The sequence below is a fragment of the Myotis yumanensis genome, unplaced genomic scaffold (genome assembly GCF_028538775.1).
Source record: "Myotis yumanensis isolate MYYU_CA2020_CCGP unplaced genomic scaffold, mMyoYum1.0.hap1 SCAF_9, whole genome shotgun sequence".
Lineage (NCBI taxonomy): Eukaryota > Metazoa > Chordata > Mammalia > Chiroptera > Vespertilionidae > Myotis > Myotis yumanensis.
Window position 1 is genome coordinate 39,403,374 of NW_027223760.1, and position 14,162 is coordinate 39,417,535.

General features: G+C 33.8%; 1 protein-coding gene across 2 annotated transcripts in view; it reads right to left on the minus strand.

Annotated features, from left to right (window-relative positions):
* HGF (hepatocyte growth factor) overlaps nt 1-14,162 on the minus strand; it is a 66,593-nt gene that overhangs the window by 17,425 nt on the left and 35,006 nt on the right. For both annotated transcript variants that reach the window (XM_070425103.1, XM_070425102.1), the window contains exons 8-10: nt 10,822-10,996; nt 6,927-7,054; nt 3,063-3,165 (exon numbers count right to left, since the gene is read on the minus strand). In XM_070425103.1, the coding sequence (XP_070281204.1) occupies nt 3,063-3,165; nt 6,927-7,054; nt 10,822-10,996 (406 nt within the window). The remainder of the gene's footprint in view (nt 1-3,062; nt 3,166-6,926; nt 7,055-10,821; nt 10,997-14,162) is intronic.

Consider the following 14,162-nt stretch of genomic DNA (forward strand, 5'->3'; position numbering starts at 1 on the left):
TATATATATATATATATATACTGTACATAAGATACAATATCATTATTGTACCTTACTAAATATTTAAATTTTAAAAATGTATACACATAGTAAATTGTGGACCTTAATAATAACAGTGGTTGTTCTGCTGTTCAGTCAATTTGCATATTATGCTTTTATTATTATAGATTGATATTTATATTTACCTCAATAATATTAGTGAAGTCAAATTCCACATGGCCATCCTAACCAAATCATGAAAACTATACATCTAACTGGATTTATTTTGGATTATTTATTACCACCAACTTAACTGTAATTAATATGTAATTTTAAAAATTGGGAAGAGCTTTGGACATGGAAACTTAGATCATCTTTTCAAACTCGAGTTTATTTTCTGGAGCAATAACAACAGCACACACATAATACTATGTTCCAGATCCATGTGATTTACATATATAACCTAAGTGTCACCATGTAACTTAATCATTCATCAATTTCCTACAAATTATTTCCAAGTGACTTTTAACTATTTCCAAAAGTAATCTTAAGCTTAGTAAATTAATAGTTATAACCATTGCAATACCTAAGTAAATGTCACATCTTTCCAGTAATATGCTGCTAAATATTTAACAACTGGAACTCTGAAGTGTGTAGGAAGGGAGTCTTTATAGGTTGTCCCTGCTGATTTTTGTGATGTAAATACTTCCATCATAAAAACATTGACCTTCTAATGAGAAATCAGTAAAGGCAGAGTTAGTACAATTGTCTCTCACAGGTCTGTCCATAAGAGCTAGATCCACCCCTTTGTATTTCTAAAAATGAGTTTTAAAATAGCAGTGTTCAAATTAGCATTTAATTTTAATCATGCTGATTCCTGCCTAAAATTCGTTAATGAATCCCTTTAATACTCAGGATAAAATCCAAACTTCTTTAAACAGCTTCCAGGGCTCTATATAGTCTTGCCACTGGGGAATTCCTTGGCTGTGGACAGTGGCCAAATTACGTTGTTTCAAACTTCCAAAATTATTTGATTTTCGAACAATTCAATCTTTAGGCTTTTGAACAAACTATACCTTCTGCCTAATGCACTCTTTCTCCCACATTTCCTTTCACCAATTCCTACTTATCTCATGTCACAGCTAATGTCCCTTCCTCTAGAAGTCTTCTTGATGATCAAAGGTTTGAGTGGCACTTCTTTGCATTCCTACAGCATAAAATATGCTATTTTCATAATTTTTACAATATGATATTGGCATTTTCTGTTTTCTGGCATTACATACTAGAATGTAAGATCTATGAGGACAGAATTCTGCTTATGCTTGAAGTCCTAGAGCTACTGTGCCCACTACAGTGGCTATTAGCTACATATGGCTACTGAGAAATTGATATGTGGCTAATCCAAATTGAATGGTGCTATAATTGTAAATATATGCCAGATCTTGAAGGTTTTACATTTTAGTATAAAAATGTAAAAGATCTCATTAATAATTTTATATTGAATACATATTAAAATGAAAAAGCTTTAGATATATTTGATTTATAATAAAACTATATTTACAAAAACAATCCTGCCTGTTTAATTTTACTTCTTTTAATGTGTCTATTAGAAAACTTAAAAGTACATATGCAGCTTACATAAGTGAAATGCATATTTATGTTAGAGAGCACTACCTTAGAATTATCACTATTTATTGAAACATTATCATCCACTAGTGAGTACATTTGGGAAGAGAATAAAGGCTTTAAAGTTAAAGTGCGGCTGGAGACAAAATGACTCAATTTCTCTGAGTCCTAAAATTCTTATTCACGCATATAGAATGGTCAAGTGTGATAACTCATATAATGTAACTATGCATATATTCTGGGATATTTTATGTCACAACTATGGCCTTTCTTTTGTAATTTCAAACACACTAACACTATTGCTAGGTTTGAGTGGAAGATAACTTATTTTTCTGTGAATATGTCCAATGTCAAAAATCTCTACTTCTTTGAACTATATAGGTTTTTTTCCAATTACATTCCTTTTATTTTAGAAACATTTTATATGTCAAAATAAGGTTATATAAGGAACATGTCTTTCTAAGTTTTTAGGAGTTAATTGGATATTAAGGTATGTACATGAAAATGGTAACTTACTCAATTTTTATGAATATTAACAATTAATTATGAAAACATAATAATATAATGTACTACATGAAACACAAAATTTATCACTTAATTATGCCTTGTCTTATTAAGTAATGTAAATTATTTTCTCAATATGACCATATCCTCCATAAAGATGGAGTCAAAATGTATACCCAATTTTTGTTAATGTTCCCCATGGCACCTATCACAAAGCAGAACGTACAGTAAGTGCTCAATAAATATATACTGGTTTGAATTTCTTATTTAAAAGTTTGCCACTTAGAGATAAAATATTAAATTGAATTGCATGAATAATCAATCTAATGTTTTTGTTAGCTTATGATGATATATAAATAATGGAAAGAAATATCAATGTGCATACCTGCATATACCTATTACTGTTATCACTATACTAGAGGCTTGGTGCACAAAATTCGTGCGCAGGGGAGGTGAGGGGGTGTCCCTCAGTCCAGCCTTCACCCTCTCCAATCTGGGACCCCTCAGGGGATGTCCAACTGCAGGTTTAGGCCTGACACCACACAACCGCAGTCAGGGATTGGGCCTAAACTGGCAGTTGGACATCTCTCTCATAATCTAGGACTGCTAGCTCCCAACCGCTCGCCTGCCTGCCTGCCTGATTGTCCCTAACTGCTTCTGCCTGCCAGCATGATCATGCCCTAACCACTTCCTTGCCAGCCTGATCGACGCCTAACTGCTCCCCTGCTGTCCTGATCACCCCCAACTGCCCTCTACTGCAGGCCCATTCACTCCCAACTGCCCTCCTCTGCTGGCCTGTTTGCCACCCACTGACCTCCCCTGCCAGCCATCTTGTGGTGGCCATCTTTGACCACATGAGGTGGCCATCTTTGTGTGAGGGTGTGATGGTCAATTTGCATATTACCTCTTTATTATATAAGATACTATATATTGTAAGAAAGAAATTTACACACCGGTGTAAATCTTCCATGTTCTTGTCCCACATTGAGCATGTTAGTCCAGATCGTGTTTTGGATAAATTGCCCATATAATTTTTGCCATTTCCACGATAACAATCTAAACATAAATAAATATATGGAAAAAAAAACTAGTGAATACTAGGGAATACAGATAGAACAAAAACATAACATATAAATTCACAAAAGTCAACATAAAAATTTAATCACTCTAAAATCTGTACAAATTATTTATTTTCAGCCAAATTTCTTTTTCATTAAAATGAGATTTTATGCAATAAATTGCACATTTTAAAAAAATTAAACAGGTGGCTTTTAAGGACACTTAAAGTGGGACTTTTTAGAATGACATATGTATTTCCCAACATTTTCTTCAGAAAAGAATGACATAATGAACACTCATATACTAATCACATTTGTTGTGTTTTAATTTTATCTTTCATGTGATTGGGATTTTGAGTCACCCAAGCCAGCTGTGTTTTGTTTGTTTTTAATATGTTGGGGTTTTTTATTTTTAAAAAAATGATTTTTAGAGAGAGGAAGGATGAGGTATAGAGAGATGGATGAGAGAAACATCCCCATATGTTAGCGAGCACTGCCGCCTGCACACCCCCTACTAGGGATTGAGCCTAAAACCCACAATCCAGGTATGTGCCCTGATTGGGAATCAAACCAGGAATAGAACCAATGACCCCTTGGTTCTGGGGTCTATGCTCAACCATTTAGCCACATCAACCAGGCCAAGCCAAGTGTTTTGCAAATGCTCTTTAATTTTATATTTTTATTTGCTCATGAATAAAATCAAGTTAAACACAGGAATATTGAATAGATGATATTTTGTTCTTTTCAGAGCTTTTATCATTATTACTGGTGAGTTTGATATCTTCATTAAGTGGTGTAAAAGAAAAACTTATTTTTATATAACAACAAAAACAAAAAATGTTGAGGCCTTTGAGACTGAGTAAACATACTGCCAAGTAATAGTCACTTAATGGCTTAGGCATACTTTGGTTAATTTTGCATGAATTAGTACTATGCTGGTTTTAAAATGGTTATTTTTTATTTCCCACACTTCTTTTTTAGTCGTCATTTTCTTGTAAATGAATATTTCCTTCTCCCCTGCTGCTTCCATTTAGGTATTATTACTGCCAGTAATAGCAATGGTAGTGGTAGCAATACTACTGTTAGTGGTAGAAGGAGTGATATAAATGTGGACTTATGAATTCTCTTAAGTGTATCTCACATAATCTAATAAATTGTGTTTTATCAACATTTATAAAGAAAGTCTGTAATTTAAGATTTTATTTTTTAAACAAAGTTATTTAATATCCAATTAGAAGAGCATTTATACATAAGCTAACTCAGGTGTTGCAAGATTTGAGAAGAAATGTCTAACTTATCAATCTATATGTGAAATTTATATTTTCTGGTATATGGAGAGGATAACAGCAACATTCTTGTGTGTGTGTGTGTGTGTGTGTGTGTGTGTGTGCTTGGCGCATGCCATTAGCTTGGCAATATCAAACGATAGCATAACAGTGTTAAAATTTCACAGCTGTACGTTGAATTGTCTATTAAGTAGGACTTCATTTTTAAATTGCCCCACAGTGCCTGCACTTTGTTGTAATGTATCAGTATAATACATTATTAAAGAAAAATAATACAATAAATGTTAAAGTATTAATAAAAAAGATTAAGCATGGAATAATGGAAAGATCATTTTTTAAGGAGGGTTATAGTCAGTCACAGCTGTGATAATCTGAGTATTTAGGTAAGTTATTTAAATTCTATAAAACTAATTTCTTTGTCTATTAATTTGTGCACTTACTAGATAAGCAATAACATCTACTTAACTTCTAAAATACAAAACTCTCATTTTATATTACCTGATCTTTTAGTAAGTAAGATATATGTACTGTACACAAAAGTGTCTTCCTATATACCAGAAGCTTATCAAGCAATTGCTCTTTTTTGCCTCTATGATCACAAATGATCAGTAATAGCTTAAATGAACAAGATAGGAAGAAAGCATCCAGCTGATACCAAGACTCCCTTAATCATTGGTTTTAACTTTATTTCCAAATGACCTTTAAAATCTGCCAAAGAACAGTGAAATTGACTGAGAAGGGACTCATCCCCTCTTCTCTCTGCAACTGTGTTCAGAGTTGTTCGTGAAAAATGTCACTGAGAAAGAGGTTAAAGGATAGATGAGTATGTATAGGACAATAAATCTATGAAATGAAGCTTTAAATCTGGCTTGGACTTTTTAGGATGATTTAGGACTGACCATAGCCATCATAATTAAATTTATGTGAAAAAAATAATTATTCAAAAATTAGAGCTCTCAATTTACTATATACTAATACATGTCCATAACCTAACATTATTAATCTTTGACAGATAATATCTTTTTAAAATCTATTTCAATCTGACTTTTCTCTACTACTGTTCCTGAAACAATTACCTTCAATGGCACCTATGTTTTCAAGTACAATGGTGATTTATTTCAAACCCCGTTGTTACATACCATCTCCCCTGCTAACACCCAGGTCCCCATAACTCTCATCTCCTAAATTACTGAAACAATCACTCAACTGATTACCCTGTTTGGGCCCTTGTCAGAAGTTCTGGCTGTTTTCCATAATGCAGCCAGGATCGTCCAGTTAAAATTTAAGTCAGACAGGTCATTTAATTTCTCTTCTCAGAACCCTACAACAGAGTTCCTTCCTTTTCAGAATAAAAGTGTAATCCTTCCAACTCCTACAAGGCCTATGTGATTTTAGCCAATTGCTCGGTAACAGTGGTTCTCAACCTTCTGGCCCTTTAAAATACAGTTCCTCATGTTGTGATCCAACCATAAAATTATTTTCGTTGCTACTTCATAACTGTAATGTTGCTACTGTTATGAATCGTAATGTAAATATCTGATATGCAGGATGGTCTTAGGCGACCCCTGTGAAAGGGTCGTTTGACCGCCAAAGGGGTCGCGACCCACAGGTTGAGAACCGCTGCTCTATAACCTCATCTCCTGAGACTCTCTATCTTGCTCAGTCTCTACCAGCCATAATGATGTGCTGTTTCTTTAAACTTTTCAAGCACTCTTCCATCTCTTTTCAATTGTAGATTTTTTTCTATCTAGAATGCCCTTTATAAACAGATGCATATGGCACATGTGCTCTCTGACTTCTTTCTGGTCTTCTTAATATGTACGATCTTCCCAAACAATTCTATATATATAAAAGCCTAAGCGACTGTTAGGACCTATCGACCACATGACCGGTCAAATGGTCACTATGATGCGCACTGACCACCAGGGAGCAGACGCTCAATGCAGGAGCTGCCCTCTGGTGGTCAGTGCACTCCCATAGCCGGTCAACCTCCCACAGTCCCTATCCCTGGCCTGCCCCGATGGGCCCCGATCGCCAGCCAGGCCGAGGGACTCCACCCATGCACAGATTTGTGCACTGGGCCTCAAGTTAAAATATAAAGTAGCAAAACCCCTCTCTTCTAACTGCAACACTTTTCTCTCTAGCACTTACCACAAACTAACTTACTATCTCAACCTCGTTTTTACTTCGCTTGTTTTCTATTTACCAGAATTTAGTTTCAAGGGGGTCAAAGAATTTTGTTTTGTTTCCTGGTATATCTCCAGTGCCTAGAACTGTGTCTGGCACTGGTATACAGGCAATAAGTAAATAAACGTTGAACAAATGAATGTGAAAAAGAAATTAGACTTGGGGACTTTGCTTTTCAACAAAAGCAGTGCAATGAGAAGTAGGCTTTCTGCTGTAAATTGTGAGCTCCCTTTAGGCAGTTCCCCTGAATTTAATCATGCCCATATTGCAAAATGTCAACTATTACCTTGTCCTCTCGACACGTCACATTTTGGAATTTGGGAGCAGTAGCCAACTCGGATGTTTGGATCAGTGGTAAAACACCAGGGTGACTCAGCCCCATCTGGATTTCGGCAATAATTTTCTCTTAGGTCCCTATTGAGAATAAGCATGTTAATGTAAATTGCCCGAGTTCTTACATTGATGGAATCAGCACTACTATACCTCTAGACACCCCAGAATGTGTGCATGTCAATAATTAGAGTTCTAAGTTTTAGGATAGTTTGAACAATTTAGAATTCAATATATGCAACGGACACTGCCCCATTACTGAAAAACGTGCTGACAGATGTCAGTATTCTTTTCCTCCCACCAGCCTGGAGTTTCAGACAAACACTCCTGCTTCACAAAAGAGAGAACTGGTACCACTCACTACATTCTTCTCACTTATTGTCAGTCTAGGACTCTCAACTGCTACACATTTTAAAACTAAACTCTTATTTATTGTCTTTATGGCTCATATATAATGTAGAAACAACATGCATCTCTCTGTAGAATAAAGGCTATTATTAATAGTCATTAATTACTCTCACTTAAAATGAAAATTTTGCCTAATCAAACATTTGCCACACAAAAACATCATAACTATTTCTTTTTTGAATTCTGTCTTTTCTTGATTCATTTAACTTGCTACATATATTAATTTTAATTTCACATTACTTATTTCTTGACTTAGAGATGTTACCTAAATCTTTATAAATATTTTTGTAAAATAAAGACATAATTATAACATAGAAACCTAATATAGAAGTCATCAATGTAGTATATATACATCCTTTATTTTACCAGTAATTTATTAACTATTTAGAGTTCTCAGTAAGGAAAAGTTCTATACAAATATTCTCTGTGTATAAAAGTATTTTAATGTAAAACTTAATATAAAGTTCACTTCAAATGAAATACTGAATTTAAGACTTGCTTTCCTAAACTTGCTCTCTAATTTAAAGCAAGCTTGCACTGTCTTTTTTTAGATCTGTGAATAATAATTTATCAAAATTAATATTCAATCTATTAAAACCACATTATTTACATCACTTAGGTCCAATTAGAAGCACTGCCCTGGCTGGTGTGGCTCAGTTGGTTGAGCGTTGTCCTGTGCACTGAAGGGTCACAAGTTCCATTCCCAGTCAGGGTATGTACCAAGTTGAGGGTTCTTTCCCCATTTGGGGAACATGCAGGAGGCAACCAATCAAGTTTGCTCTCTCACATTCATGTTTTTCTCTCTTCCTCTCCCTTCCTCTCTCTCTAAAATCAATAAAAACACATATTTTTAAAAAGAACTATAATTTTATTGATACCAAAATTAACCATTAGAAACTGAGAAGTTCTTAAGGAAGAGGCTTGGGTTTGATTATAAAATCAATAATAATTTATATAGTAAAAATAGGTCCTGACACAAACTTTGTTATTTAAGGTTATAATAACAGTGATTGCCAATAGTTAAGGCCACAGAACAACAAGTTTTCATAGTTATAATCCCCATTAAAGCCTTTAGCCTTCTTATAAAATGATAAAATTATTAACTGGAAAGGTAAAGAAAATCTGTTATTTCTTTCAAACAATTTATACTAATGTTTCAAAAATGTATGTCAGTACAAAATATGTGCATTAAAGTTTACATAAAATTTATACCATTTTGTAATATTAGATGAATAATTGCTTAGTTAAATTAATTTAGGGTGAGATCATTAGAGTTCTAAGGCTAACAAAAGTCTTAGTTTAGGCCCACTTTAAAAACCTATATTTGCCAGTGAAGTTGAACATCTTTTCGTATATCTGTTGGCCATTTGTATGTCTTCTTGGGAGAAGTGTTTGTTCACTGGAAACCTATATTATCCTATTAACTGATGTCACCTCAATTAATTTAATTAAAAAAATAAAAAAATTATTTAACACACACAAATCGATATCTATAAGCACCTCATTAATCTAGATTAAGCAAGCATGAGAGTCAAGGCAGGCCCAAATGTTTTTTCTATGATCTTTCCCTTCACTTGAAGAAAGAATTGTTTACAATTTCTAAAACATATTAATTATTATCTGATTCATGTAGATTCATCACAGGCACTATGGTTGAGTTATAGTTTTAAAATTGTCATTTGTAAGGAGTCTCATATTGCAGCAAATGGTGTTTATGCAACTAGAGACACCTGACTAGCACACTGTTCTCTGCTAGGCCACAAATAAATGCATCAACATTCTGAGAAAAATGTTGAGTCAGATTTTATCTGTTTTATAACAAAACTCACTATTTTTTTTTGTATGTGAGTTTGGTAATCTTGACCAAATAAATAAAGAAAGGATACCTTAAATTCTGATAACAAATAACAACTAAACTTTTGATAATTTTTAATTGTGAAATATGTGAATTACATTATTATTTTTTTCTTACAAATAAATTTAATTGGGTATTCATTCACACATACATGATTTCTTACTTGAATATTACCAGTCTTAGAAGTTAACAGAAAGTGTGAATGGCACTGACAGTGTCTTCTCTATCTCTCTTAACTAATCTTTTCTCATTTTCTTTGCTTTCTTTACTTTGATATTTATTTCCGAGGTGTGAAACACATAGGTCAGGAATAAAAAGTATACTGCTGTGAAAAAAAAATGATGACAAATAAACCCAGACTAACAACTATAAATGTGTTATTATAAAATAATGAAAAAACTCATAAGCGATGAATATTTATTATCTAAGTAAATACATTAAATTAACTTAAAAAGAAAAACATAAAATATCTCCCTTCTCCAGTGGATTGGCTGACTAGTGCTCAAAATACTCCATCTTGAAATGTTAAGCTCTCTTATTAAAATCCAATTACATAAAGCCAATATATGTTATTTATAGGTGCTATTTCAGCAAGGCACTATGAATGACACGTGTGTTATAAATTTCAAAAGCAATCATTTTATGTTCCCCATAACAAGGTGGACAATTTAAAAACACATGGCATTGTGGCTGTGTCTGTCCAACAAGTCAAGTGGTGAAAAAAAGCAGCCACAGAGGAGGCACATACAACCAAGTAACTGACATTTAAGGGAAGTTTCTTTGGCTTAATTCACCTAAGCAAATGTTTTAAATCCCCATTTTTAAAAAGCAAACCTAGAAACAATAGAGAATATTCATTTAACATTTAAAAAAAGTTTGTTTCAAGGCCTAATATTCATCAGTTTACAATATTAGCTGAAAATAAGATATTCCTCTTTTTGCAGGAGAAAAAGTATGTAATCTCACCTAAAGTTAATATGAGAGGCACTGGTTTAAAAATTTGACTGGTTACTATTACCATTTATTGGTTTGTTAGACCTGTAGGAACAAAGCTATGGCCCTAGCCAGTTTGGCTCAGTGGATAGAGCGTCGGCTTGCAGACCACAGGGGCCCAGGTTTGATTATGGTCAAGGGCATGCACCTCGGTTGCAGGCTCCTCCCGGGCCCAGGGCCCTGGTCAGAGCTTGTGCAAGAGGCAACCAATCATTGTGTTTTTCTGACATTGATGGTTCTCTGTCTTTCCCTCTCTCTTCCATTCTCCCTAAAAATTAATAGAAAAATATCCTTGGGTGAAGATTAACCAGAAAAAGAAAAGCAAAGAACAAAGCTGTGATTAGAAACCTGTATATGTGCTTCCCAAAGCATGGTACATAAACCATCTGATTCAAAAGTACCTAGAATTCTTGTTAAAAAAATGCATATTTGACCTAAGGAATCAAAATCTCTGAGTAGATTAATCTGCCTTTTGATTATCCCTAGCACACTAAAGTTTAAGGATCACTAAGACAGAAATTAGTGAAAAGTAACCACCCTACCTCATTTTCCCAGAGCTTACTCTACATTTATAATATTTGCCTAATTTACTCACTTGCACTTGAAATTTTCAGGAGTTATGTCATGCTGGTGAGGATACTGGGAATCCCATCGCTGACATGGAATTCCATTCCAAATGGTATTGACGGTTCCCCGATAACCTTCTCCTTGACCTTGAATGCATTCAGTTGTTTCCATAGGGACATTGGTGTCATTCATAGTACTGTGAGCTATTGATAAAAATAAATACAAATTAATAAAATCTCTCAAACTATCATCCTTCTGAATGTTCATTTGCATTCATATTACCCAGATATTTTGTCACGTACATTTTTATAATAATTGAGTGGAATAAATATTAAATGTATCATTATTACTATCACACTTAACGTACAGGAGCAAGTTGACATGGTGGACCCGACTGTGAAATTTTTCTCCATATAAAACAGAATATTTTAGCTTGGCTTCATCTAGAACAGTTTAAAAAAGCATCAACTGGTAATTTTTAAGTTTCCTGTCTACTCATGTTTTAACATTAGACATAAAATTTCTCTATTTATTAATGTTTCACTATCCCATATATTTTTTTAATCACTTTTCTTTGGAAATTGAAAAACACCTATGAGTAATATAATGATCAAGTAGGGAAATGAAAAAAAATACTTTGCTCTAAGTTTGACCATTAAAAAAATTTTACAAAAAGGGAAATTAATGTTGGTCTAGAGATTAGAGTTATAAAAAAAGTCAATTTATCATTATGGCTATATCCTTTCCAATTTTCCTTTCAAACATCAAATTAGGTTGTTCTTGAAAAGTTCTTCAAAGGCATTTATTTCCATATGTCACAATAACATATATGCTGAGTATATATTTCTGAAATAACTATACAATTATTCCTAAAATTAATTTGCTTAAATACATACAAAGTTGGTAATGGTATTAGCCTTGGTTTTTCTCTAATATTATAAATATACTAGAGGCCTGTTGCATGAATTTGTGCCCAGGCGGGGTCCAGCCGGCCTGCCCCCATTGGGACTGATCGGGCCAGGCCTGCTGGGGGGAGGGGACGTGGGAGGTTGGCCAGCCAGCCCTTCCCCCTGGTCAAACTCCTGTTTAAACTCCCTGTGGAACTCCTGGTTGAGGGGACAATTTGCATATTAGCATTTTATTATATAGGATTTGAAGCTGATTTGCTAATTTGTTTTATTTTTAATAAACTTGTTGGCATTTAAAAATACACAAATTAGTTGTTCTACCTCTTTTCTTAGTCCAACTGTAATTCTTACCATATTTTATGAAGATCATGAAAATTTTAGTAACAAAGAAGTAAAAAAAAAAAATACAAAATTAAATTTTTACTACAACTTGGACTTTCTTTTTGTCTTTAATATTATTCAAACAAAATATAACTCAAAACATTCTGGAGCAACCAAAATTCATAGGCCTTTTCAAAAGATACATGAAAATGTTTATGGTTCAAAAGAGTTAAATTCAGTGTAAACTCCTCAGTAACCTTTGTCATTCCAATGGCATTCAAGATACTACTGGATAAAACTCAATTTGACACCCTCCAGGACAGTTTACGATTTGAATAAATGCCTTTGATTTATCCAATCTGGAATTAGATATATCAGTTCTCCAAAGGAGAGGTCAAAATTAGACATGACTTCAGAGGCCGACGATGTCTATAAAAGTGCTCCTTATTTAATAGAGTAAAAAATTTAATTGCTTTTCACTTTCATTTAACTTTATATTTTTCTTACAAATAATTACTACCTCATGTGGCGAAATGCTTTATTTCATTAAATTCCATGGAAATTACATAGCTTGAAGTTATTCTATGAAGCTTTGTGAAAAAAGGAGGAAGATTCATTAATAACCATCCCAACAGCTGGAATATGTTGTATATACAGATTTCTACAAATTTTCCTTTTAATAACATCAGCTCATTTTTAAATGTTTTAATTTTTTATGTACCTACTTTAAGAAAAAAAAAGTGCCTCAGAATTATCCTAAGTTAAAAGGAAATTCAAATTGAGATGAGAAAGTGGCTGAAGATTGACCCATAAAGTGCTCATGGTTGATAGCCTAGAGAATGTTTACAAATGTATTACAAGAACAAAAATTATTGAGCAGGAGAAATGACTTGTATAGAAAAAGTTGGTTCTAATTAACCAAGTTCTTTATGATTTTAATATTACCAAGAGTTCTTTCAAGAAATAGTAAATAAGATGGATTTCATAGGTCCTGAGGAACTATATGTATTTCATTAAAACAAAGGCCACTAAGCTGCTACATTTCTGATAATTTACTGTTAAATTATGTGAGGAGACTGTGGGGAAGACATTAAAGGATGATAACTCTAAAACAGATAAAAGATCAAGCTCATATTGACATATTTCATATAGAGCTACAAAACTATATGTGATGTGAAAGAAGACAAAACAAATGTCCTCAGGAATCCATAAATTTGTTAGCTTAGCATCTTAGAAGAAAAGATTTGATTCCTTCACTTCTTGGACACAAACTCCTGGGCAGCAAACTTGTGACCTTGGTCGGGACTCAGAGTCCTGACAATGGGAGAAATAGAGTTAGAGCAGTCAAAGCAGAAACACTTCTATTAATCTTTTCACAAACCTCTTTTACTTTCTTATTTATTTGTATATATTGTTGTTTTTTTTTTAATTACTGACTCATTTTTTTTCAAGGCTGAAACTATGGCTCTTTGTTTTCACATGGAAGTCATCACTAGCTTTTGTTTAATGTAAAAAAAAAAAGAACTGCCCCCCCACCCTGCCCCCCCACCCCTGACACACACACACACACAACACACACACACACACACACACACAAAACACACACACACACACATAACAAAACAAAAATAAAACTTGGCTTAAAGGAAACCCATCTGTCACCAGGAGCCTGGTTGAAAGATTCATATTTTTAGAAGAGAAATACAGTACAGAATTCTTTAGAGAGCAGTTTTTACAGAAGTTTGGGGGGCAAGAAGTTTTAAAGCTACTTTGGGGGGCTTATTTCCCAGGCTCAAGTATTACTCTGACACTGTGAACACGTAACAGCAAAACTTAGTCTTAATGAGTCCCCATCAATCACCTTCAGCTAGATGTGAGCCCAACACATCTTACTAGGTACCTAGATTGAGGCTGAGCCAATCAGAGATTAACAGGCTCTTATTCTCCTTGGACAACAGTATGATTTGCCAGATATAAACCTAAATAATGAAAAAAAGGGAATATGCTATTTAGAGATGGTAAGGGATTTGGCCATGATTTGATGGAATTTCTAAAAATGGCAGCAGATTCAGAGGGCTGTTTCCTCTACTATGTGAATGCACCAGTAGCCTCTCATTGTATAACTATGCCTGTGTGGAGA